This window comes from Adiantum capillus-veneris, chromosome 10 (genome assembly GCF_014529385.1).
Source record: "Adiantum capillus-veneris isolate H3 chromosome 10, ASM1452938v2, whole genome shotgun sequence".
Taxonomy (NCBI): domain Eukaryota; kingdom Viridiplantae; phylum Streptophyta; class Polypodiopsida; order Polypodiales; family Pteridaceae; genus Adiantum; species Adiantum capillus-veneris.
In genome coordinates, this window is record NC_140940.1 from 114,003,115 (window position 1) to 114,029,147 (window position 26,033).

The 26,033-nt window shown below is 44.8% G+C and overlaps 1 protein-coding gene across 3 annotated transcripts in view; it reads right to left on the bottom strand.

Moving 5' to 3' along the window:
- The window catches only part of LOC147449477 (uncharacterized), a 110,448-nt gene extending 85,262 nt beyond the window's left edge, over positions 1–25,186 (bottom strand). For 2 of the 3 annotated variants that reach the window (XM_086521924.1, XM_086521925.1), the window contains exons 1-2: positions 24,927–25,185; positions 24,751–24,837 (exon numbers count right to left, since the gene is read on the bottom strand). In XM_086521924.1, the coding sequence (XP_086378050.1) occupies positions 24,751–24,837; positions 24,927–25,061 (222 nt within the window). In that variant the 5' untranslated portion in view covers positions 25,062–25,185. Of the gene's footprint in view, positions 1–24,750; positions 24,838–24,926 lie in introns of all 3 variants that reach the window. The other variant, XM_086521923.1, reaches the window with a different exon arrangement.
- Between the last annotated feature and the right edge of the window lie 847 nt (positions 25,187–26,033).

The window sequence follows — 26,033 nt, forward strand, 5'->3', positions numbered from 1 at the left end:
GCAGCAGATCGACATCGACGAGATTTAAAACTAAAGGAAGATGATTCGGTGCTCTTTCGTTTTGAGAAGGCACGCCTAAGAAAACGTAAGGGAAAGGAGCGGCTTTTTCCAAAGCTTAGCATGAGGTATTATGGCCCTTTCGAGATTAAAGAAAAGATAAATAATAAAGATAAATGATGTCTCCTTTCGACTCAAGTTGCCCAATACTTGGAAGATTCACAATGCATTCCATGTGAGTCTTTTGAAACCTTTTGAAGGTGATGTGTCAGTTGTGATGGGGAGCCTAATGAGCAACCCGAAGTGGAAAGAAGCGAGGAGATACTCGTTCCTGAATAGATTTTGGCACACAAGGAAAGAACGATGAAAGGTAAAGGGATTCGGCAGTTCTTGGTTAAATTCAAGAACTATCCAGCATTAGATGCGAAGTGGATGGAGGAGGAGGACCTAGCAGATATTGGAACTTTACCTTGAAGCATTCGATTTAGCATAGTCTACTCCGATAGAACCCCGAACTCAGCAAGGGTCAATCTGGTGCAGCGGGTTTGCACAAGAGGGGAGTCACTCCGCTCCTTTGTCAACAAATTACCTCGATTTGATTAAGGTCACTGATGTCCCCTTTAAGTTTCAGGGATACTAATGGGCTGACAATATTCTCTTTTGTATGACTTAACGGAATTCCCAAAAATGAATATGATTGATTTGTACTCTCTCATTTGACTTGTTTGAGTGCAGGAACTGAAAGACGAGATGACTGCAACATTTCGGTCTCATAAATCTCTCTAGACATGATTGCAATAAGGATTAGTTAATCGGGCATCAGTGAGGTCCGGAATGGATCTAGATACGATTACTAAATACGCTGTTGGCAATCATGGTCTGAGATTTGAAATGAATTTTTTTATGTGATTTGTCATGTGATGTCCTGTGATGTTCCGTGATGGAACTGTCGTCTTTGTACAAGTGCTAGATGTGTCATGTCTAGTGCATCGGTATTAACAGTCAGTATCTACTAAGACAGTTTATGGCCTCTGTCAGTTTTGCAAGCGTAATCGGGGGCGATCACAATTCTTTCAAGAGCGGGGTATCTCTCAAATTGATGACATGGCAGTCCCTGAACACACACTCTCAACGTGATGATGTGGCACACAGTACGGACGTCCTAAAAACGTGTTGACTGCTGACGTGGCAATGTGCGGATTTTCCACGTTTTACACTAGCTACTGACATGGCCTGGCTGTACAGATTTCCGCAATTAGCACTGGCTGCTTTTCTTGGCAGATTTTAGCCAAGATGCTTTTGGAACCTAATTGTTTTTTATTTACTGCTTTTGGGGCTTTGCTTTTCCATCACTTTGTAACCTTTATAAGTGACCCAAGGGGCTCACTTCTCAGAGCATCTCGACTCAAAGTCTAAGAGCGAGCACCCGCGGGCGATTGTACTTTGCTCAAAGATTAATATGAAGAAATACTGAAAGGGGTGCCAATCTTTGGGGTCAATCTCTCTTGGCACAGAACTACGCCGGGCCGTGTCGACTCTTTAATTTATGAAGTGTTTTGAAGTGAATCTCTACTGTGTCGCGACAGAATCTTGACTTGGGGTGTCCAAGTTTGTTACACTCGTCGTGGTTGCAGACCCCTTATCATTGACACCGCTAGCAGATTCGGGCATTCTGCCGCAACGTCATCGTTGTCGACACATTACCCCAGCACCTAGTACCCCTTGTGCTTTGGCTCGGCATAAGGATCCACAGACCCGTCAAGAACCTCATCGCCGTCGCCGTCGACACAAATCCACAGACCCATCAGTACCTCGTCGTCGTCGACATAGATCCTCTCAGTACCTTAGTACCAAGCAATACTCAATAGCATCAGCATCTCAGCATTTAGACATTGTATCAACATTATGTAAGAATAAAGAAAGTACTTGCTCTGGCAACAGAGGAAGGGGGTCCTTGAGGGTTTGGAACCCAACATTTGGTGTCATCTCTCTTCTCTCTCTTTCTCGTGTCTCTCTCTTTCTTTCAGTTTAGTTCAGTTCTTTCAAGTGAAGTAAAGAGTCCCTTGTGTTTGTGCGGAGTACTAGATCCGAGCTAAATCCTTAAACAAATCCGCTGCACCTGACAATCATTGCTCCGCATACTATTGACGGGAGCAAAGCGAACCCCGAACCCCGACGGCCTCTAAAACACCGGGGACCGAATGGCGCGCCTCGAGCCTGTCATGGTAAAGCAAACAGGGGGCACCACCTAGCTTCAGCGGCTAGGACGCAAACAACACACCACCATAACAAAGTTTTCATCCAAGAGAGATGGATGCTTGGGAGTAATGATGAAGAGGAAAGGGAATGAGATCAAGTGAGAGAGAGAGAGAGAGAGACAGAGAGTGAGGGAGGGGGTATAGCGGCTTAGTACTTAGGCACCACAAAAGGATGGCGAATCCGCACACCCTTCACACATACACAAGCTCACTCCAAAACACAAGACTAGGTGGCGATTCCGCACACCTCACATGGGCAAAACATTACAAGAAAACATACTCACAAAACCTCAAGCTTTATTTAGAGAATTAGGCGATGAAATGGGGAGCATAGGGTAGGGGAATGAGAAGGGAGAGAGTGGTAGAGCACATGGCGGATAGGTGGGAGTTGATGGCGAAGACTCGCACGAGGATTATGGCCATCATCCTTCATTTAGTTGCCCTTCATCTTCCATAGCCAAAGGTGTAGAGGTCATGCTCAAGACAAGCATGGTGATTGCGGTGATGGTGATGGTGTGAGTGTGTGTGTGTGCACTAGGCACACACAGTGCATAGTGTACTCTTTGGTGATGGTGTGTGTGTTTAGTGTGATGGTGACCCCTCTTTATATAGGGGAGGAGGGGGGAGAAATTCTAGAATTTAGAAATGAAGAAATCATTATCTGCATAGGCCATGTCACTGTGGGCCCCACTTGTCTGGCTGTGTGTATATGTGTCAGAACAGCAGTCTCATGAGAGAGAGACTAAGAGAGAGAGATGGGTTGATGAAAAAAAGTGAGAGGTGACATGGAGAATAAAGTAATTACAAGAGAGGAGAGAGGGGAGTGTGTTCAGAGGTGAATCTGTGTGCAGATGTGTGTGAACACAAGAAAAATCAGGTAACCACCGGGTGGGGATGGGTCTGTGGACACTTTTTTCAGTGAAACTGAGTGTGTGTGAGTGTGAGGGAGGTTATTTAGCTACAAGACAAGAGACACGGCGCCCTTTAGAGAGAGAGGGGGGTATTTGGGTCATGGGATATGATAGGAGAGAGAAAGAGGCGGTGGGGTATACTATTTTGGAAGATAGGGTAAGTTGCATGTGAGTTAGGGTGAATTATTGGTGAGTTATAATGCATTATTGGTGAGAGGTGGGGTAGCTTGAGGGGAGAGAGAAAGGAGAAAGGACAAGGGGAAGAGAGAGGGGGTTGACCTTTTGAGTGGAGGAGAGGAAAAGGGACACCCGGCGGGGCAACAATGAAGAAAAAGGAGGCAAGGTGGGGATGGGCTACCCCGCAGGCATGAGGTGGCCTATTTTACCTTTCTTATATATTTACATAATCATACTTTATTTTTTTCTTACTTTTTCCAATGCCTTTTTATCACTCCCTCCCTAAGAGGGGGTTTTCATGGGGTGGGGACGAGAGAAGAGGGGTATGGGAGCTTGGCTTGTGAAAAGCCCCCATCATTAGCCCTCCCCTTTTGGCTAGAGGCATTCATGTCTCTAGCTCATCTGTTTGATCATTATCGTCGGAGGTGGTGGCTGATGGTGTGTCCTCATCTGGAATGTCAATTGGTGGAGCCTGGTCAAATCGAAGAAAATAAGGTTTAAGTCGCCAACCATTTACCCTGGTTTTATGAAGTTTTCCATCAGCCTCCATAAGCTGGTAGCTTCCATTGGCATACTTTTTCCTGACGATGAAAGGACCTTCCCATCGGAGTAGGAGTTTCTTATCCTTGCGCGTGGCGAAGCGATTGTCATAGCGGAGCACCAACATTCCTTTCTTCAATTCTTTTTTCCGGAGATGCTCGTTAAAGCTAAGCCGTCTATGCTCTGCTTGTGCTGCATAATAATTTATTGCTTCTTCTCTGTCCAGCTGCAGTCTTTCCAAGTTGATGATGTGATCTCTCAAATGCATGTTGGGCTGTTGAAGCTGGCTTGCCATTACTCTGAGACTTTGTAGTTGCACTTCAATGGGCAAGATTGCTTCCTTACCAAATACTAGATGATACGGTGTGAATCCCAAGGATGTACGAAATGAAGTTTTGTAGGCCCATAAAGCTGGTAATAGATACTTATCCCAGTCTCCAGGATGATTGTTTACCTGCTTGGTAATAATTTTAGAAACCATTCCATTTACCTTTTCAACTAGGCCATTACATTGAGGGTAATATGGTGAAGAGTGCCTCCTTGTAATGCCGAGTTTCTGCATTAATTCTCCTACCAAGTCTACTCTAAAACCTGGCCCTCTATCAGAGATGATCTCTAAAGGTGTGCCAAACCTACAGCATATGTGCTCGTAGATAAATTTAGCTACCTCTACCGCTGTGATTCTAGTGGTGGCTGTAGCCTCTGCCCATCTAGTCATGTAGTCGACCCCCATGATAATGTAGAATTTTCCTGAGTTGGCCCTAGGTAATGGCCCAATGGCATCGATACCCTATTTTTCAAATGGGCCATATGAGAGAATAGGTGTCTGTGGTTCAGGCATAAGTGACCTAGTGCCGGCCTTTTGACACAACTTACATGTTTTGCACCAATGGTGTACATCACGGTTGAGGCTAGGCCGTATGAAGCCTGCCTGCAAGATTTTCCTACTTGTTATGTCTAGGGCAAAGTGACCACCACAAACCCCGTCGTGACAGCTAGCAATTACTCCCGTGATTTCGTGAGAGAGAAGGACCTTCCTGAGTATTTGGTCCTTACCCTTACAGTACAAACCATCATTGATGAGTCGATACCTTGTGGCCTTCCGCGTCAGCCATTGCTTCTGTCCCTTTGTTAAATCTGATGGGCATTCCCCTGTTTCCAAAAAATGCATGATGTCAGGCAAGGCATCACTTCCTTGAAATAGAGGGAGCTTTAGTTTTATTGCTCCAACCACCACTTCCTGTAGTCTTTCACTTGCTAGGGCATCTGCTTCTTGGTTTTGAGCCCTTGGGATATGGTGTATTTGAACTTCTTCAAACTTACCCAACAAGGTTTTTACACCACTTAAGTAAGTCCTTAAACTAGGATTCTTGCATGTCCATGCTCCATTTACTTGCCTTACCAGAAGTAGAGCATCCCCAAATACATTAAGGCGTTGTACACCTTGCGAGACGCACCATTGTAGACCCTTGGTTAGGGCTGCATACTCAGCTTCATTGTTAGAATGTGAATCTAACAATTGGCCCAACGTAAATACCTTTGTCCCTTTGTCGTCAAAGACCACTATGCATGCAGCTGCTTTGTCGGACGCTCGCTTGTAGGCTCCATCAAAGTAGAGAGAGTATGCTCCTTCTACCATCGGTGGTACTGGAGGTAATCGGACTTCTCCTTCCTTAGATTGCTTTTCCTTCCTTTCAAAGACTTGGTAGGTCATGAGTCCCCCCAAACTTGCCCTTGTCGTGCTTTCTACCTATACCGTGTAGTCAAACTCTTGCAGACGAACTAGCCATTTAGTAATTCTAGCAGACACATCCATGTGTTGTACAACATAGGGAAATATTTCATCCGTGGTTAGAATCACAAATTGCTTAGGCAACAAATATGACCTAAACTTTGTAGTTGCAAATCTAAGAGCTAGGACTAAGTGTTCCACATGGGTGAAACCTTTCTCTCCTGTTGTCATCATTCGACTAGAGAAGTAGATTGGACTCATGAAAGATGTCGTCGTATCCTTTTGGAGTAGCACAGCCCCCAATGAGTCATCACCACCACTTGAGGTGACATAGAATTTTTCATCCCACTTAGGTGGTGAGATAGTTGGCAGAGTGGCTAAGACCTCCTTTACCTTGTTGTAGTGATGTTCACTTTCCTCATCCCAAGTGAAAGTTGATCTTTGAGTGAGTTGTTGCAGTGGTAGAACAAGTTGTGATAGTAGATGTATGAATCTACTTAAGTACCTCACCTTCTGTAGAAAAGAGACCAGTTGACGTGCGGTCGTTGGTGAAGGTAGGGCTATGAGTGCGGACACCTTACTTGGGTCGGCGTTGATACCTTTTGCTGAAATTTCATGGCCTAGTAGAATGACTTTACTCTCCCCAATGTGGCATTTATCCACATTTAATTGCCCACCTAGGCTCTGCAACCTGGCCAAACCTTCAGTTACCTTTTCTAAATGTGAAATACGGGAGCTATATATACAAAAATCATCAATGAACACTCTTATGGATGTTTCAAAGAACGGTTGAAAAACATATGTGACATATCTTTGGAATGTGGCAGGTGCATTTGTGAGACCAAATGGCATAACCCTGTATGCAAAACAACCCCATGGCATGATAAAAGTGGTTTTTAGCTGATCTTCCAAGGCTATGCGTATTTGAAAGTATCCAGAATAACCATCACAGATGGTATAGCATTCAAAACCCGCTACTTCATTCAGAATTTCATCCAAGAAAGGGAGAGGAAAGTGGTCTCTCTTTGTAGCTGCATTTAGTGGTTTGTAGTCAACACAGACCCTCCACTTACCATTCTTTTTAGGCGTCACCACTACGGGTGACACCCATTCTGAGTTTTCTACAGGATAGATGAATCCCGCCTCTAGCAATTTCCTTACCTCGGCCAAGAGTGCCTTTTCTTGTATGACCCCCAGTCGTCGTAGCTTTTGCACAACTGGTTTTACCCCTTCCTTCAGCTTAATATGATGTTCCACCACTGTAATACCTGTGATTCTTTCATAGTTGTCAATGAACAGGTTAGGAAATCCCATCAACATTTGCAAAAAACTATCTTTCTCCTCAAGTGTTAATTCCGTAGACAACATACCCTTCAACCTACTTCCTCCTAGGCCAGGTGATTTGCTCTCTTCTTCATTGGGTTGCCCTTTTGGTGATGGATCACCAGTTGTGCTTACCCTTTGTGGATCCTTCATAATGATACCCATCACATCAATGGAACTGTCACTTTCGTCGGTGGATGTGGTCTCCTCCTCAGAAACAGAAGATTCGCTAGTGGTTTCATCTGCCGATGTTTCCAAATTCATTTACTTCTGCTTGCCAATCCTCATGTCGTAGTAGATTGTCTCCCCTTTCTTACCGGTCATGCGTAGAAGGCCAGTACCCCAGTCCTGTTTTGCTTTCATGGCCATCAACCATGGCCTTCCCAAAATTAGTGGATAGCCCTCCCCCTTAGTAGGCATTACAAAAACATCTACCTCTACCTCAGTGTTGAAAGCTTTGATTTTCACGGCACTTACCACACCCACACACTTTACTTTTGCGTTGTTTGCCATCTTTGCCTTGCATGGAGAAGGCCTGTCAACCTCGAGCCCTAATTGAAGCATCATAGCTTCGCTCATTACACAGATTTGTGCACCTCCATCAATGTAGGTGTTTCCAACCCTCTTTCCTTTTATGTTTACGTCGACAATTGGAAGGATGTCATCCATGTTGCATCCCGAAATTGCTCCGGCTACCTTTGTTTTGGAGCGTCTTGTACTTACCATTTTAGACCATTGTCGCCTTACTTTAGGTACAAGATGTAGCAGTTGTGGCCATGTAATCTTCAGTTCTTGCTCTGCCACATCCAATGTTAGATCATAGGGCTTAGAACTTTCCCCTAGCTTGAAGTCGGTGATGCCCAATTTCCGTCGTGGCCTGGATGGCCTCTTGCTAGTTTCTCCTCTCATGCTTCTCTCATCATTTGATTGTGTAGCTTTCTCCCTCCTAGCTCTTTTCACAGTCATGGCTTCAAGTGGTTCTAAAAAGGTTACCTTCTCCTTACCCTTGTCCCTCTCCTTTGCTCTGGGTGGATCCACTACTATGGCTTTTCCTTTCTCTTCTAGCCTTATGATGTTTACAGGGCGATCAGGTGGTGGGGCTGGTGGAAGAGGTGGAATGGATGCTTGTAGTGGTGTCTGGGGTGGACGTAGAATTTGTGTTGGTGGGGGTGGTGCTCGGGGTGGGGGTGTTCTTTCTCTAGGGGGTGACAATTGGTTCCTCCTACCTCCTCTATTATAGTTTTGTCGTGGTTTGGGACAGTAGTACATACCGTGACCGTCTTCTCCGCAGTTGTAGCAATGATACTCCCTGTTTTGTCGTCGTACTCTTCCAGGGTCTTGATCTCTTTCTTGACTCCTCCCTTGTTGTATTAAGTGGACAGACAAATTCTGCAGTTGGTCAGTAATATGGGCCAACATATCTTGTTGGTCATCTCTTACCCCAAGAGCCGGTGGTGATGGTGGAATGGTGGTTGTCGTAGTTGCTGGTCGACGCGATGTTCCTGATTCTGTTGACTCGGTTTCTTTGGCTTTCATTCGCAGCTTCTTGTCCTTAAGGCGAGCAATCTCAACGGCTAACTCGTACGTAGCCGGGAATCTACCTTTCACCTTCTCCTTGAGAAGCGGCCATAAGCCATGCGTGAACCGATCTTTTTTTAGGAAATCGGGTGCAGCTTCCCCCCTAGCCAGTGACTCAACCCACCGTTCCCACAAATCCACAAATTTGGACTCATAGGTGGCATATTCTAAAAGACCCTCCTGCTTCAAGTCTCTCAACTTGTCCCACAACTTTTCTGAAGTGGTGCCTCCCCCAAAGCGCCTCTTAAAAGCGGTTTTTAAGGGTTCCCAGTCATCCTTGGTTGCTTGTGGAAGTGCATTGTACCATGATCTAGCTTCTAGCTTCATGAGATGCTTAAAGATTCTAACCCGGGATTCATCCGTATCTTTGTTGCTCACTACACATGCTACTTCAAAGTCATCTAGAAAGTCTGTTACCAAATCCTCCCTCTTCTTTCCTTTAAATGTTGGAAATGCTACACTTGCCATGATTACTGAGAGAGAGCTAGAAAGACACACTGCTTAACTTGCAAAAGTTTTTTTTCTTCTTTACAAGGAGGCGTGGCGTGTATACCCTCTTATACTAGGACATAGATTAAAACTTCAAACGTTACATTGCCTTGTACCAAAGGTAAGACAAATAGTTGATTTGATGCCAGAACCTCCAAAAACCGCTCCCCACCCGGCATGGTGTCAATGACGTGCTGGTAGTGAGCCTTCAAATCCAGTATTACCTTGATTGAGCGTACACGTGTTGGTATGTGTGATTTGTCTTGAGGTAGGTTGTACTAATTCATGTGAAGCTTAGAGGTGCTTAGTCACTGTCCAAGCTTGTGGGAGAGGGTGGTGTTCTTTCCTGAAACAAACTCAGTAGATCCCTAGTTTCTCTAGTGAGAGTGTGAGCCAATGCTTCCGTTATCTGTGCTGCAACATCACGTGCGACTTGAAAACTGACTGTGATAATTACCTCGGTGACTTGAGTTACCCGATTCTCAAAGTAGAATAGTGTTGATTCTCTATTGTGTAGAGCTCCTTCCATTTTGTTGTTGTGGGTTGGTTGTAGGTTGCGGACATGGTTTCGACCTTCTCCTTCTTCTTCTTGGCACTTAGCCTATGTATATCCACTGGGTTTGGCGTGTTGGTTGACTCTCCCACTGCAAATCGATTACCGTTACGCCTGGCACTCGAGCTTCGATGGAGATGCGGAGTTCGTCTAGTTGTGCTTGGAGCTCTTCTTCTTCTGTCGTCCAATTAGCAAATCCTGCTAGCCATTCATCCATTCACAATAGTTTAAGGGTTTCAGTCTTGTAAACTGAAGGGTTTCATGAAAAGATCCACCGTGGGGGCACCAAATGACGAGAGCAAAGCGAACCCCGAACCCCGACGGCCTCTAAAACACCGGGGACCGAATGGCGCGCCTCGAGCTTGTCATGGTAAAGCAAACAGGGGGCACCACCTAGCTTCAGCGGCTAGGACGCAAACAACACACCACCATAACAAAGTTTTCATCCAAGAGAGATGGATGCTTGGGAGTAATGATGAAGAGGAAAGGGAATGAGATCAAGTGAGAGAGAGAGAGAGAGAGAGAGACAGAGAGTGAGGGAGGGGGTATAGCGGCTTAGTACTTAGGCACCACAAAAGGATGGCGAATCCGCACACCCTTCACACATACACAAGCTCACTCCAAAACACAAGACTAGGTGGCGATTCCGCACACCTCACATGGGCAAAACATTGCAAGAAAACATACTCACAAAACCTTAAGCTTTATTTAGAGAATTAAGCGATGAAATGGGGAGCATAGGGTAGGGGAATGAGAAGGGAGAGAGTGGTAGAGCACATGGCGGATAGGTGGGAGTTGATGGCGAAGACTCGCACGAGGATTATGGCCATCATCCTTCATTTAGTTGCCCTTCATCTTCCATAGCCAAGGGTGTAGAGGTCATGCTCAAGACAAGCATGGTGATTGCGGTGATGGTGATGGTGTGGGTGTGTGTATGTGCACTAGGCACACACAGTGCATAGTGTACTCTTTGGTGATGGTGTGTGTTTAGTGTGATGGTGACCCCTCTTTACATAGGGGAGGAGGGGGGAGAAATTCTAGAATTTAGAAATGAAGAAATCATTATCTACATAGGCCATGTGACTGTGGGCCCCACTTGTCTGGCTGTGTGTATATGTGCCAGAACAGCAGTCTCATGAGAGAGAGAGACTAAGAGAGAGAGATGGGTTGATGAAAAAAAGTGAGAGGTGACATGGAGAATAAAGTAATTACAAGAGGGGAGAGAGGGGAGTGTGTTCAGAGGTGAATCTGTGTGCAGATGTGTGTGAACACAAGAAAAATCAGGTAACCACCGGGTGGGGATGGGTCTATGGACACTTTTTTCAGTGAAACTGAGTGTGTGTGAGTGTGGGGGAGGTTATTTAGCTACAAGACAAGAGACATGGCGCCCTTTAGAGAGAGAGGGGGGTATTTGGGTCATGGGATATGATAGGAGAGAGAAAGAGGGGGTGGGGTATACTATTTTGGAAGATAGGATAAGTTGCATGTGAGTTAGGGTGCATTATTGGTGAGTTATAATGCATTATTGGTGAGAGGTGGGGTAGCTTGAGGGGAGAGAGAAAGGAGAAAGGACAAGGGGAAGAGAGAGGGGGTTGACCTTTTGAGTGGAGGAGAGGAAAAGGGACACCCGACGGGGCAACAATGAAGAAAAAAGAGGCAAGGTGGGGATGGACTACCCCGCAGGCATGAGGTGGCCTATTTTACCTTTCTTATATATTTACATAATCATACTTTATTTTTTTCTTACTTTTTCCAATGCCTTTTTATCACTCCCTCCCTAAGAGGGGGTTTTCATGGGGTGGGGACGAGAGAAGAGGGGTATGGGAGCTTGGCTTGTGAAAAGCCCCCATCACTATGAGATTCGCAGGCGATTCCATTGCTTATTCAGGGAGGGTTTTGGACCACTTTCCACAGTTATTGGATACCAGGATCAGAGATGCTTGGGCCTGTTCTTACTTGAGTTAAGGAGACATAGAGATTGCTTGTTCAAACGACCAGAGAGAGAGAGACTCAACAGCAAGTCACGGACTATTTCAGGCCAGCCATTACCACTAGATAGCTAGACAGACAGGTTCTATAGTAGATTTCGAATCCCACCTCCACTGGAGGCACACTGATTGACCGTGCGATGGACCTAGGGAGATCCACGCATCCACGATTACAGAGGAGGGCATCTTAAGCTGTGTGCCTATATTCTCCCAAATTGCTCTCCAAAACAAACTCGTGAAACGGGAATCCTTATCTGAAACTATGGATTCAAGCATACCATGTAACCTGAAAATCTGCGAGACAAACAGCTTAGCCAAATGGTTAACTTTTAACTATCTTCTTTGCCGGAATGAGGTGAGCCTACTTACTAAATCTGGCGATGATTGTCCAAATGCCATCATGCCCATAGTCTCAGTCTCTGGAAGATCAAAAAAGAAGTCTATTGCTATACTCTCCCAAGGTCAGCTTCAAATGGGTAAACGTTGTAGGAGACCACGTGCCTTGTGTCGATCAAACTTGACCTTCTGACACACCAAACAACTGCATACAAATTCGTCCACATCCTTTTTGAGCCTTGGCCAATAGAAATATTTCTCCACACCTTTTAAGGTGGTTTCAATGCCTCGATGCCCAACATAAGGTGGACTATGGCACTCTGTCAAAACCTTGTTCCTCAACCCCTATATAACACACAATATAGTCTTTCTCATTAAATAACCTTCCTTTAGAGTATAGCCTACAACTACCTCCGCACTTTGCACCCGGTCAAAGATGTCTGCAAAATCTGCATATGTAGCGTACTGATCAACCATATCCTCAAAATTATGATGGTGAATCGCAAAAATAGCCGAGATCTGTGGCTTTCGAGATAAAGGTGTCTGCCATCAAGTTCTTCTTTCCCTTAACATGGACGACCTGAAAATGAAACTGTGACAAAATGTTTACCATCTCATCTAATGTTAGGTGCAACGGAATGAATGTTTGCGCTTTGCTCAAGATGAGTGCTCCGAACTGTGCTCAAGGTTCCTTTTCGTTCTTATGGAAGTAGAGCCTTCTGTTCTTGATGACAGAATGCTATGATCACAAACAAAGTGAATGGACACTCTCCGTGCAAGTGTATGAGACTGAGAGATAGAGAGATACGGCACCAGAGACGTTGTAAAACCCTCCTCCAAAGGCCCCACTCTCGTCGGCGAGAGTGGTCTACTTATGATTGCACAAACTGGTACAAACTGAATGCATGTGACTGATGCAAGTCTAGGCTATGTCGACGATGATGACGGGGATGGCGAAACCGATCTAAGGGCTGAAATCTGCAATCTTTCTACTTCTGTCCAAAAACGCTATGGGCTGAAATCTGCTGCAGGTCCAAAAACGCTGATTTTGGGGCTGTTTCTGTGGGTCTTTGTCGCTGAAATTCTGCAAGTTTAGGGCTGAAAACTGAGGTCTCTTTAGGCTGAAAACTGATGGTCCTTCCGGGCTGAATCTGCTACCTTCTTAGGGCTGATCTTGATGGTCTTCTAACGCTGAAAAGCGCCGGGCAGAAGGCTGTAAAGGCTGGAATCTGCAAACGCTGGGGAAATCCAAAAACGCTAGGGTTTTAGCATTCCAAAAACGCTAGTTGATGTCTTGTCAAAACGCTAGATGTTGGGCTTTGTTGGCGATGATGCTGATGCAAAACGCTAACTGATGATGCTTCCCAAAAACGCTAGGTGAGGGAAGGTCTATGGCGATGGTTCTTGCTTCTTACTTGGAGGAAACCCACCAAGGGTCTTGTTGGAGAAGTTGTCTGCTGAGCTTGGCTCTTGTTGCCTCTTCTGCCAAATAGTGCTAACTCTAGTTTGCTTATATACAAACTTAGCAAAATTGCCCTACCTACTTTCCAACAAAAGTCACTTAAAAATAATAAGTGAAAAAATGTCAAAAATAGGTAAAATAGGCTAAATGCACTGGAAAATTCCGCTGACTAAATCTGATGGATTCTGATGGGAATATTGATGATCATGCTATGTGCAACCAAAGGATATGCATCTACACTAAGTGACTCGGCATGCACGGTCTACGAATAGACTCACAAAAGAGCCAAATCACTTATAATCTAGATTGACTGGACTGACTGAACCCTTGTCGTGCTGTAGCTTGTCCATGGACACATAGGGTTAGATGTGTCACGTGACATCCCCTCCTTTTCAAAGTGAGGTACTGGTACCGAACTGTATCGCATCAAGGGAGATCGCTAATAGCATCCGGAATCCTGGAAGGGACTCTTCGCCGGCCCACTCTGATGTGTGGGTTGTGTGGTACTTGAACTTCATAAAGGTCTGCAATGCCTTCTTCTTTGGGCCGCGTTGAAAGCGACACAAAGTCTTTTGTGGCTCCTTCGATGCTTCAACTTTGTCTAGAGTCATGCTTCTTTCTTCTTCAAGAATCTCCATGGCTGAAAATTCCTGAAACCACTTCTAACACAAAAACATGAACATACCCATTACATGTAAAGTAAGTGGAAAAAATCTCGTCTTCGTCAAAGACTGTGCATGCAATGTAGATGAACCAATAGACGGAATGCCAAACCGATCACCACATACACGCAAACAATGAGATCAAATCTTTCTCTTCTGATCTAAAGCAATCAACTGTGGCAATTCACAACAGAAATGCCCATGCTTGGTGCTCATACTTTCATGTGCTCTTTCTACAAATGTGTCATGCCAAGGAAGAGACATGGAATGTGACTTCCTTACATACATACTTTTCAGCTTTTCATAAACAATCCGCATACATTCGTGCTCATTCATGAGTGAAACGTGCCCAACGTACAATATGTCATGCCTAGTAAAAGGAATCACATAAAGACGCTAACTAAAATACAGGAAACGATTACGAATGGAACACTCGTACAATGCGTGCATATGAATCATGCGAACACATAATACTTCCTGTGAGGGTTCTTTGGAGCTATACTCGAGAGCCAAGATTGGTTCTTCTTGAGTGATCGAATCGTCTTGTGGGGGTTCTTTGGACCTCGACTCGAGAGTCGAGATCGGTTCTTCGTGATTGATCGAATCTACAACGAGGTTAGCTTCACTAGAGAAAGTATCAACTAACTCCTCATCCTTGTGAACAATCACATCATCTTCCTGCAACTCATCATGCTTGTGAGAAATCACATCTTGATCATGCAAATCATCATGCTTGTCATTGTCATCCAAATCATCATGCAAATCATTGGCATTCAAATCATCATGCTCATCATTATCATTTAATTCATCATGCTTCTCATAATCATGCAAATCCTGTGTGTCATGCTTGGGAGAAGAAGAGACTAAGAGAGTCTCCTTTTCCCGAATCTCTTGCATCTGTGCCTGAACTTGAGAAAAGAGTCACAAGAACTCTTTCATGTGTTGGTCGCTCTTTTCTTTGATGGCTTTGTTCTCGCGATCGAATTCTGCTTGTCTTGCTTTGTTCTCGCGATCAAATTTGGCTTGACTTTCTTTTTCTTCCAAGTCGTACTGACGCTCGATGGCTTCCATTCTTGCATCGTATTCACGATCTATGGCTGCCATTCTTTCTTCGTAGTCACGATCTATGGCTGCCCTTCTTTCTTCGTGTTCTAACTTCCTGTCCATAAACAATTGCGGCAACACCTTCATAGGAGTCAGTGCAATCCTTGTCGTAGGTGGGGAAGAGGAAGGGTCGGAAAAACCTCCTGGTGGAGAAAATTCTTCGCCTCTCTCATGCTCATCACCTCCAAGCGAAGTATCGATTCCGCTTCAAGTGATGACCATCCACTGAAGTCGTGGGTTCTTGTGGGTTCTAGGGGTCTTGGGTTCTTAAGTTCACGAGGAACTTGGGTTCTTGCGGGTCTTGAGTTCTTGAGGTTCTTCAGGGTCTTGAGGTTCTTCTTTCACTTGCAATCTGTGTTAGAGAAGGATCTTCTCTTCACCAGAGTTCTACTCTTTTCCGCAAGCGCACCCCTTGGCGGCCTTGCGCTCACACCAAGGTTGCTTTTTCCCACCTCACGTCGATTGGCCGGCCACTAAGTGCACGGTCCGCTCTCAATGAGTGAAAAGAGACACAAGGGGAGGCTGGACAAGCCCTTCTTTCTTGGGATTCCTGTCACTCTTCAAAAACACGCTTAGGAATCAACACGCCCAAGCGAACTTGGGTTCTTGCGACCACAAGAAGCAAAAAAAATCTTGTGATTCTTGTGGTTCTTTCCTTGAGTGATACAGAACACTGCCAAATCTCTGATACCAATGTTAGATGAAGCGGAATGAATGTTTGCGATTTGCTCAAGATGAGTGCTCCGAACTGTGCTCAAGGTTCCTTTTCGTTCTTATGGAAGGTGGAGCCTTCCGTTCTTAATGAGAGAATGTTATAACAGACTTGGACACTCCAAGTCAAGAATCAACCGCGACAGCACCAAATAACCACTTCAAAACAATTCACAGATCACAATAGATTTGCACTGGCCCGGCGGAGTTCCGTGCCTAGAGATATTGGCCCCAAAGACTGGCGCCCCTTTCGGTATTTCTTTTTATATTAATCAATCATCAAAGTACAAAAGAGCGGTTAGGGTTTCACTCTCAGACTCTGCGTTTCTGGGTTCCGTTTGGAGTAGACTATGCTAAACCAAAACATCGAGGTAAAGTTTCACAATCCGAGGAGTATCTGCTAGGTCCTCCTCCTCCATCCACTTCGCATCAAATGCAGGAAAGTTCTTGAACTTAACCAAGAACCGCCTTCGGACTTTACCTTTCTTCGTATCATTATGTGCCAAAATCTGTTCAGGAACAAGGATCTCCTCGTTTTCTTCCACTTTGGGTTGCTCATCAGGCTCCCCATCATCAGGCACATCACCCTTAACAGGTTTCAAGAGACTCACATGCAATGCATTGTGAATCCTCCAAGTATCTGACAGTTTCAATCGGAAGGAGACATCATTTATCTTGTCAGTAATCTGGAAAGGTCCGTAGTATCACATACTAAGCTTTGGAAAAAGCCTCTCCTTTCCCTTTTTCTTTCTTAGGCGTGCCTTCTCAAAAGTAAGAGCACCCAATCATCCTCCTTCAGTTTCCAGTCGCGACGATGGCGATCCGCTGCCTTTTTCTGTCGTTCTTGAGACTCCTGCAAAGTCTCGCGAACCTTGGCAAAAGCCGTATCCAAATCTCGCGAATATTCATCCGCTTCAAATTTCTAATCTTTCGTGCTCAGGAAGGATGGAACCTTCGCAGCACTTTCAACAATCTCACATGGCGTCTTCCCCGTCGAAGAGTATATCGTGTTACTATAGGCAAATTCCACCAACGGTAAGTTCTTTTCCCATTGAGTCTTCTGATCCGAGATACAAGACTTCAATAAATCTAAAATCACTGAATTGGCAATCTCAAATTGCCCGTCAGTCTGCAAGTGGAATGATGACGAGAACTGCAACCACGTGCCAATGTTCTCCCAAATTGCCTTCCAAAACAAACTCATAAATCTGGGGTCTCTGTCAGAGACAATCGTCTCAAGCGTGCCATGTAATCGGAAAATCATCGTGATCATTCTGTATTCTCGGGAGATCAAAAAAAATAAAATCCATTTCAATATTTTCCCAGGGGCGGGTGGGTATGGGTAAAGGCTGTAACAATCCCTGTGCCTTATGCCTGTCAAACTTGACCTTCTGGCATACCAAGCAACTGCGCACAAACTCTTCCACATCCTTCTTCAGTCTCCGCCAAAAGAAATCTCTCTCTACCCCTTTCATGGTGGTAGCAATGCCGCGGTGAATCGTAAAAGGTGGACAGTGGCAATCAGTCATAACCTTTTCCCTCAACGGCTGTGTAACGCACAACATTGTCTTTTTCATCAAGTAGCCTTCCCGATAGGAGTATCCAGCTATTGTTTCCCCATCCCGTATCCGTGTGAAAATATCTGCAAAATCTGTATCTGTGGCACACTGATCGACCATATCCTCGAAGTTCCTATGATGTATCGCGGAAATAGCCAGAACCAACGGTTTTCGAGACAAAGCATCTGCCACCACATTCTTCTGTCCCTGCACATGGACAATCTGGAAGTGGAACTGTGACAAGATGTTCACCCACCGCATCTGCTTTTCCGAAAGCTGCTTCTGTGACAAGAAGTAGCGCAAACTCTGATGGTCTGTAAAGACAGTAAAATCCGCTCCGAGTAGGTAATGCCGCCACTGAGTAAGAGCGTGGATAACCGCCAAAAGCTCTTTCCCATAGATCTGTGCTGTCATCTCCAGCCTAGAGAACAAACGGCTCTCGTAAGCTATGACATGGCCTTCTTGCATCAAGACCGCACCCAGACTACGACCACAAGCATCACAAAATACTTCAAATGACTTCTGCAAGTCCGGCAAAGTAAAATCTGGTCCTGTAGAGAATTTCTCTTTCAATGTCCGAAAGGCAGTCACCTCTGTGGGTCCCCACGAAAAAGGTACTCCTTTCTGTGTCAAGGTATGCAAAGGGGAAGCAACCTCTGCAAACTTTTGTATGAACTGCCTGTAGTACGAACACAATCCCAAGAAGCTTCTAGCTTCATGGACATTCCTCAAATCGGGCCAATCACGGATAGTCTCTATCTTGGCCGGGTTCATTTGCACTCCTGCTGTTGACACAATGTGTCCCAAAAAATGTATCTCTGGTAGGAAAAATTCACTTTTCGTAGCATTAATCACTAATGTGTGATCTCGTAATTCCTGAAAGACTTGAAGCAGATGATCTCTGTGTTCTGCCTCATTCGTGGAGAAAACAATGATGTCGTCAAAGAAAGTGCCAACAAATAGCCTGTACTCTCGAAAAATCCTATCCATCATCCGGTTAAATGTCGCAGGAGCATTGGTTAAGCCAAAAGGCATCACCAAAAACTCAAATAACCCAAAAGTCGTCCGAAAAGCTGTCTTGTAGACATCTCCTGGCGCTATCCTGATCTGATGATATCCACTCTTCAAGTCAATCCTGCTAAAGCACGAGGATCCCTGTAACCTGTCGAGTATATCATCGATCCTAGGAATCGGAAGTCTGTTCTTGATGGTGATTTCGTTGAGAGTGCTATAATCGATGCACATTCTCCAAGATCCGTCTTTCTTCAAAACCAACAACACTGAAGAGCAATACGGTGAAGTACTAGGCTGGACAAGACCCTTTTCCAAGAGGTCTTTCACTGAGTTCATAATCTTTTCATTCTGTACTCGGCTCACACGATAAGGTGGCCGATTCGGTGGCGTGCTTCCAAATATCAGATCAATGGTATGATCTTCAGGCCCTCTCAAAAGCAATCGGCATGAGCGTGGAGAAAAAAATCTTGGCGTTCTTTTCTTCAGGTCAAAACATATTCAACCTTTATCCATCATTCAGTTCTCCCAAAAGAATGAGTAAGAAAACTGAAGTTCATCAAGTACAATCTCTAAGCCCTTCATTTATCAAAGTCGCTTTCTCGGCCCAGTAGTCAACCACGGCGTAGTTCTTGTGGTACCAAGGGATCCCGAGTAGAACGTCACTCGCGTGTCCTGAACACCCCTGTCATTGCAAACGAAGTTTGCCAATGCTCGGTGTAATGGCAACATCCCATCCGGGTGCCAGTCGAACTACCTCCGCCTGTGGCGTCAGTCTGTTGGGCGTAGTTCCAAATCGAGCCGCCAATTCCAAGTGAAAAGAAGTTGGCCTTGGCTCCTTCAAAAGAGCTTCCTGATAGGCTGATCCTTCACTTTGTCCCGAAAGCGGCAAAGTTTGTACTTTCATTCATTAGATTCGGTGCAGGTCCCACGCCATGTGGTACCAGTTCTGCTTTTCTATCTGCCTTTTCTGCCACATTCCTCAGCTGCTCTCGAACTCTCAGACCTGTCGTCGTCTTTATCATTCTGTTCTTTCTGTGCCTTATTAGGGCACTTCGCGGAAATATATCCATGTTCCCCGCATCCAAAGCACTTCCCCTCTCTGATGAAGCGAGCTCTCTCCTCAGGAGTAAGCTTGGGTCATGCATCCTTTTTTTTCTCTGGGTTGCTCTTTTTCATTCTACTTTCATTCTCAGAAGTTTGTTCGGCTCGTTGTGTCATGGCCTCATCTGTGGGGTAGGTCAGGCTGCCAGAGTGAATGGCAAAGCCCCGCTTCGCATGACTCATCAACTCCTGAATAGAAGATGACTTCTGTTCCAAGCAGTGATCTCGGATCTCTGTAGGTAGACCCAAGGTAAACCACTCAATCTGTTCTCTGAACGAGATCTTCTTGAATGAAGAGGCGGGTAGAAAAGAGCTCCAGAATCTTTCACAATAAGCATTGATTGTATCTTTCTTGGTCATCCGAAGATGGTTCCAAGCAGCTCGTATATCTCGCTCAAACTCTTGAGTCAACCAAGAAGAAATAAAAAGCTTGTCAAATTTCAGCCATTTAACTGGCGCAGTCTTGTTTAATAGAAGCGTGGACCACCAAGTGCGAGCATTCCCCTTAAAGTAAGAGGCAGCTCTCCGAATCTTGGAGTGCTCTGAATAGCGTCCTCCCGCGAAAGCGATGTCAAACTGCTGTATAAAAGACAAAGCCTTCGAAGCATCTGAGTATCCTGAAAAGTATCAAACTTGATCGAGTGGCCGTCTTCCTTAAACTCTCGGACTTTCTTGCTTTTATCTTCGAGAAAGTCATACTGGTTGGCTTTGTAAAAATTCTTCTTGTTCGCATAAAACTTTCCGTCATCGGAATCTGAGCTGTCTGTAGACGAGTCCTCAGTAGAACTGTCAGTCTCTGGGCGAGATTTAGCCTTCTTTGCCTTTCTCTTGCCCTTTCCAAAGCGTTGCTTCTTGCTTCGCTTTTTACCTTTTCTGTCTTCTTCGCTCGAATCCGAGGAGCTAGAAGAACTGTCAGAAGAAGAAGAAGAAGAAGAAGAAGAAGAAGAACTGGGTAGGTCTTCAAACTTGACGCGCTTCTTCAATTTCTTTGCCTTGTCAAATGTCGACCGGCGACCCAAATATCCCGGGAAGTCAGTGCCTTTCTTCTGCTTTTTGCCGTGCTTTTTGTCTTTCTTTTGCACGTCGAAAAGCTGAGCAATCCGTGCATCAACCACGTTCTCTAGTTCCTGCTCCGTATATTTTCTTGGAGGCAGAAGGTTTCTTGAGAGCAGGTTTCGGGAGTGGTGTTGTGGTTCTCTGCCACTCCATTTGTACCTCTTCCAAAGAGGTCTGGTTCATATATTTTGCCATCTTCGGGTCCTTGGCAAAATTGAGCATCATCTTTGTTGCATCGCCGATCAACTGGCGACGCTCCATCTCTCGCCGCTCCGCTGAGGAGGCCAAGGCGGGCCATACTCTCTGCCGGAATCTTCGTTGTGATCCCTGCCCGCATCTCCAGATGCAGAGGGAGTCGACTGATCATTGCCTGAAGCCATAGGTGCCGCGGAAAAAAAATATCGGGGATCGGATTTCCCGTAGAAGAGAAATCGGCCGTGCTTTGATACCACTGTAACAGACTTGGACACTCCAAGTCAAGAATCAACCGCGACAGCACCAAATAACCACTTCAAAACAATTCACAGATCACAATAGATTTGCACTGGCCCGGCGGAGTTCCGTGCCTAGAGATATTGGCCCCAAAGACTGGCGCCCCTTTCGGCATTTCTTTTTATATTAATCAATCATCAAAGTACAAGAGAGCGGTTAGGGTTTCACTCTCAGACTCTGCGTCCAGATGCCCTGAGAAGTGAGGCCCTCACCACTAATTTAAAGGTTACAAGGGATGCCCAAAAGCAGAGCCCCAAAAGCTTTTAAAATCAAAAGCAATTGCTCTCTCTCTCTCACAGAGAGTCAAAACATGAAAGCAAAAGCATTCTCTCTCTCTTTCTCATTTAAGTAGAGAAAAAGCGAAATTTGCGTCGCTCATCATTTTCCAAAAAAAAAAAAAAATCAGCCTTCGCGATTTTCGGAAAGTAGGGTTTTTGGCAGAAATTAGGGTTTGCAGGAATTTTAGGGTTTCTGCTCTCCGCCACATCATCACTTTGTGACAAATGCTATGATCACAAACAAAGTGGATGAACACTGTGCGTGCAAGTGTATGAGACTGAGAGATAGAGAGAGAAGAGAGATACGACACCAGACGTAAAACCCTCCTCCGAAGGCCCCACTCTCGTCGGCGAGAGTGGTCTACTTATGATTGCACAAACTGGTACAAACTAAATGCATGTGACTGATGCAAGTCTAGGCTATGTCGACGATGACGACGGGGATGGCGAAACCGACCTAAGGGCTGAAATCTGCAATCTTTCTACTTCTGTCCAAAAACGCTATGGACTGAAATCTGCTACGGGTCCAAAAACGCTGATTTTTGGGGCTGTTTTTGTGGGTCTTTGTCGCTGAAATTCTGCAAGTTTAGGGCTGAAAACTAAGGTCTCTTTAGGCTGAAGACTGATGGTCCTTCCGGGCTGAATCTCCTACTTCTTAGGGTTGAATCTACTACCTTCTTAGGGTTGATCTTGATGGTCTTCTAATGCTGAAAATCGCCGGGCTGAACACTGTAAAGGCTGGAATCTGCAAACACTGGGGAAATCCAAAAACGCTAGGGTTTTAGCATTCCAAAAGCGCTAGCTGATGTCTTGTCAAAACGCTAGATGCTGGGCTTTGTTGGCGATGATGCTGATGCAAAACGCTAACTGATGATGTTTCCCAAAAACGCTAGGCGAGGGAAGGTCTATGGCGATGGTTCTTGCTTCTTGCTTGGAGGAAACCCACCAAGGGTCTTGTTGGAGAAGTTGCCTGCTGAGCTTGGCTCCTGTTGCCTCTTCTGCCAAATAGTGCTAGCTCTAGTTTGCTTATATACAAACTTAGCAAAATTGCCCTACCTACTTTCCAGCAAAAGTCACTTAAAAATTAAGTGAAAGTTGTCAAAAATAGGTAAAATAGGCTAAATGCACTAGAAAATTCCCCTGACTAAATCTAATGGATTTTGATGGGAATACTGATAATCATGCTGTGTGCAACCAGAGGATACACATCTACACTAAGTGATTGGGCATGCACGGTCTACGAATAGACTCACAAAAGTGCCAGATCACTTCTAATCTAGATTGACTCGATTGATTGAACCCTTGTCGTGATGTAGCTTGTCCACGGACACATAGGGTTAGATGTGTCACGTGACATCTAAGTTGCTTCTAGGACAAGAAGGATCTCAAACTCTCGTGATCGATGCACATTATAAGATCTGCTCCAAGTAGAAAATGGTGCCACTAAGTAAGAGCAGGTATGACTGATAGTAGCTCCTTCTCGTAAATTTGTGCAACACGCTCTAGTCGCAAGAACATTCGACTCTCATGGCCCTCCTACATTAAGAGTGCCCCCAGACTGCGTCCACACGCATCACATTAAACCTCAAAGTGTTTCTGCAAATCTGGTAGAAACAACACCAGACCAATTCTCAACTTTTTCTTTAGAGTCGTCAAAGTTGCAATCTCTAACAGTCCCCAAGCAAAAGAAAACCCTTTTTGAGTCAAAATGTGCAACGGAGAAGCAATCTCTGCAAACTTTCGAATGAACCACCTATAGTACAAACATAAGCCCAAAAAGCTGCAAGCTTCACATACATTCTTCAAATTTAGCCAATCTCTAATAGTTCGACCTTGGTCGGGTCCATCTTTACACTCTCAAAAGAGACAATGTGTCCAAAGAAGTGGATCTCTGCTAAAAAAAACTCGCTTTTTCCATTAACCACCAATCTATGTTGCCGTAAAGCCTGGAAAACCTGTAGTAGATGGTGTTTGTGCTCTGTCTAACTCTTAGAGAATATGATGATGTCGTCGAGAAAGGTGCCCACAAATGACCAGTACTCTCTAAAAGTCCTGTGTTGCAAGAGCATTTGTGAGACCAAAAGGCATCACCAAACACTCGTACAATATGAAGGACGTCCTGAACGCGGTCTTGTATGCATCAAAGGAGCGATCCTGATCTGATGATAGCCACTTTTCAAGTCGATTCTGTTAAAGCATCCCTGTAACCTGTCCAATATACCATCGATCCTGGGTACTGGAAACTTGTTCTTGATGATGATTCTGTTGAGAGCTTTGTAGTCAATGCACATTCTTTAAGATCCATCTTTCTTTAATACCAACAACATTGGCGAACAATAAGGTGATGTATTTGGCTTGATTAGACCCTTTTTCTCTTTCACTTGGTGTCACGTGCACATGGCTCTGTGTAACACGTGGACATGCTTCATTGACTTCCGCAGCCAATTTTGCACCTATTTCTAGATAAGAATTTCTAGAATCCTAAGAGGATTAGTATACGCAATTTCTGAGCCTGTTCGCAGGACCTGCATGTCCAGACGAGTCCATTAGATTAGGTTTTCCAATTTTGGAACCCTCTTACATAAATGGTTTGTACAAACGTTTTGACAAATGTTATTACATTTCGTTGGGCATCTGACATGAGGAGCATATAGGTCTAGGATAGAGCAACCTATCGGTCCAGTCCGCTCTTCAAATGTGTCACTGAATAGTGAATTATCGTCAAAAAACTCACATGTGCGCACATTTGCACATATTCCCGACCTGGCACAAATTTCCCGAATTGACCTAAAAAGTCAGTATAAAGGAGACCCTCAGCCTAGCGTTTTTTCCATGATCTTGCAGCGCCACCAGAGATCCAGGCCCACCGTTTTTGCATCAGCCTGCCTTACGTCTTTTGCTCCAACATCGCAGATCAGCCTAGCATTTTCTACAAGCAGTAGATCAGCCCAACGTTTTCAGTTTCAACCCTCTTCCTGAGTCTCTTGAGCCCCCTATCAGTCCCCACATCAAGTTCTTAGCCATTGTAAGTTTACTCCCCCGCATGAGGCATTTAAGTTGATCGTGTCGAGCCTCTTCTCAGACCAAAATTGTAAAAATATGTGCATCTTTTCTCCCTAAGAGGAGCCTAAGAGGGGAGGTGTGATGTGGGTGTGTCCGAACACCTAGTGTGGGAGCACATTTTTTGTGTTCTTGCCATGCAGTTTTTATGTAATATAATAATCGGGTGGAAGGCACATCGAGTTTGGTTTTAATCTCGTCTCTTCTTTGGGCACATCACAAGATGTATATGTACATGTACATACACACACTTACATACATACACATGCACACACGCACGCGCACAAAATTCAGTCTTTGTCAATAATCGATTCATTTAACTACAATTTACAAAAGAAAAGTCATGTTCCTTCAATAGGATAGACTCACCGTGCAATTACAACGTGGGGAAGGAGGGGGAACATTGTCATCAACGTGCACAGCAATTTTTTTGGCTTCCTCTTTCTGAATGCTTGCCTGCAACAGAGAAGGAGGGTTATCTTCGAAACAGAAAAATTGTGAGTGCGTGTCTGGGTGTTGTCCAAATGAATGCTGAGAATACATACAAGGATGGCGTCAATGTCGTCTTCCTGATCGAGTTTCTTCTCGTCCCGGCGAGCTCGTTTCTCGGCAGCTTTGGCAGTTTTGCGCTCCGTCTTCTCTTTACCCTTTCCAGGCTTCTTCTGTTTCTTTCCTCCCATGCTCGCTCAACTGCGAGGCTTAGTGGAGGTTTATGATGGCAACATTTTTTGGCTGAGCATAACGTGGGCCATATATGGTGCTCAAAGTGTTATTTCTTCTTCAAAGTTTCATTATATTGTCTCCCTCTAGAGTGGATAAGATGTGGCATTTTGTGATTGAGGCTTGCAAACCAGGTCCTAAAGCTCACTCAAGAGCATTGAATTGAGGCCACTTAGGAAACAGCTAACACTTACACCAATATACTATCACTACAGCACGCTGCCATGACCCCATGATTTTATTTTTCAAATAAGTGAGTGGCCAGAGTGTGTAACCCCCCCCCCCCCCCACACACACACACACACACACACCCAAAAAAAAATCTTCAAATGGAGCTAACCGACCACTACATGATGTGTAAATATTCAAGAGCCATAGACTAGCTTAGCTCAATCTCCTCTTCACAAATTATAAAACTCTCTCTCTCTCTCTCTCTCTCTCTCTCTCTCTCTCTCTCTCTCTCTCTCTCTCTCTTGCCAAAGATTGCTTTTCCATAAAGCATATCCAAGGTATCAACAAAGGTAGATCACGCAACAGGTGGTTTGATAAAAAGTGTCAAGACGCTTGAAAGTCCTTGTGATAAAGCTAAATGCAACTATGGACAAAGATAACTATCGAAGTAACTTGCATACCTACAAGGCATTGATTCAAAAGAAGAGAAGAACATAGGAAGTTAAGTATCAATTTTTTCAAGTCCAAGAAAAGGCACGTGCATGTGAAAGATTTTGAAGGAACTTGAAGGGCAAGCAGGTTGAGAGTTTTGGCATCTTGAGTCTTATGCATAGCTATCCGAGAAACCAAATGTTGGAAAGATGCCACTTTATGGTTCACTCCCATGTATGCCCTCCTTTTTTACTATTGAAGATGTGTGCGACAGATTTGAAAAGTTGCCCGCTTGCAAAGCGGGAGACCTTCAAGGTATTAAGCCGAAA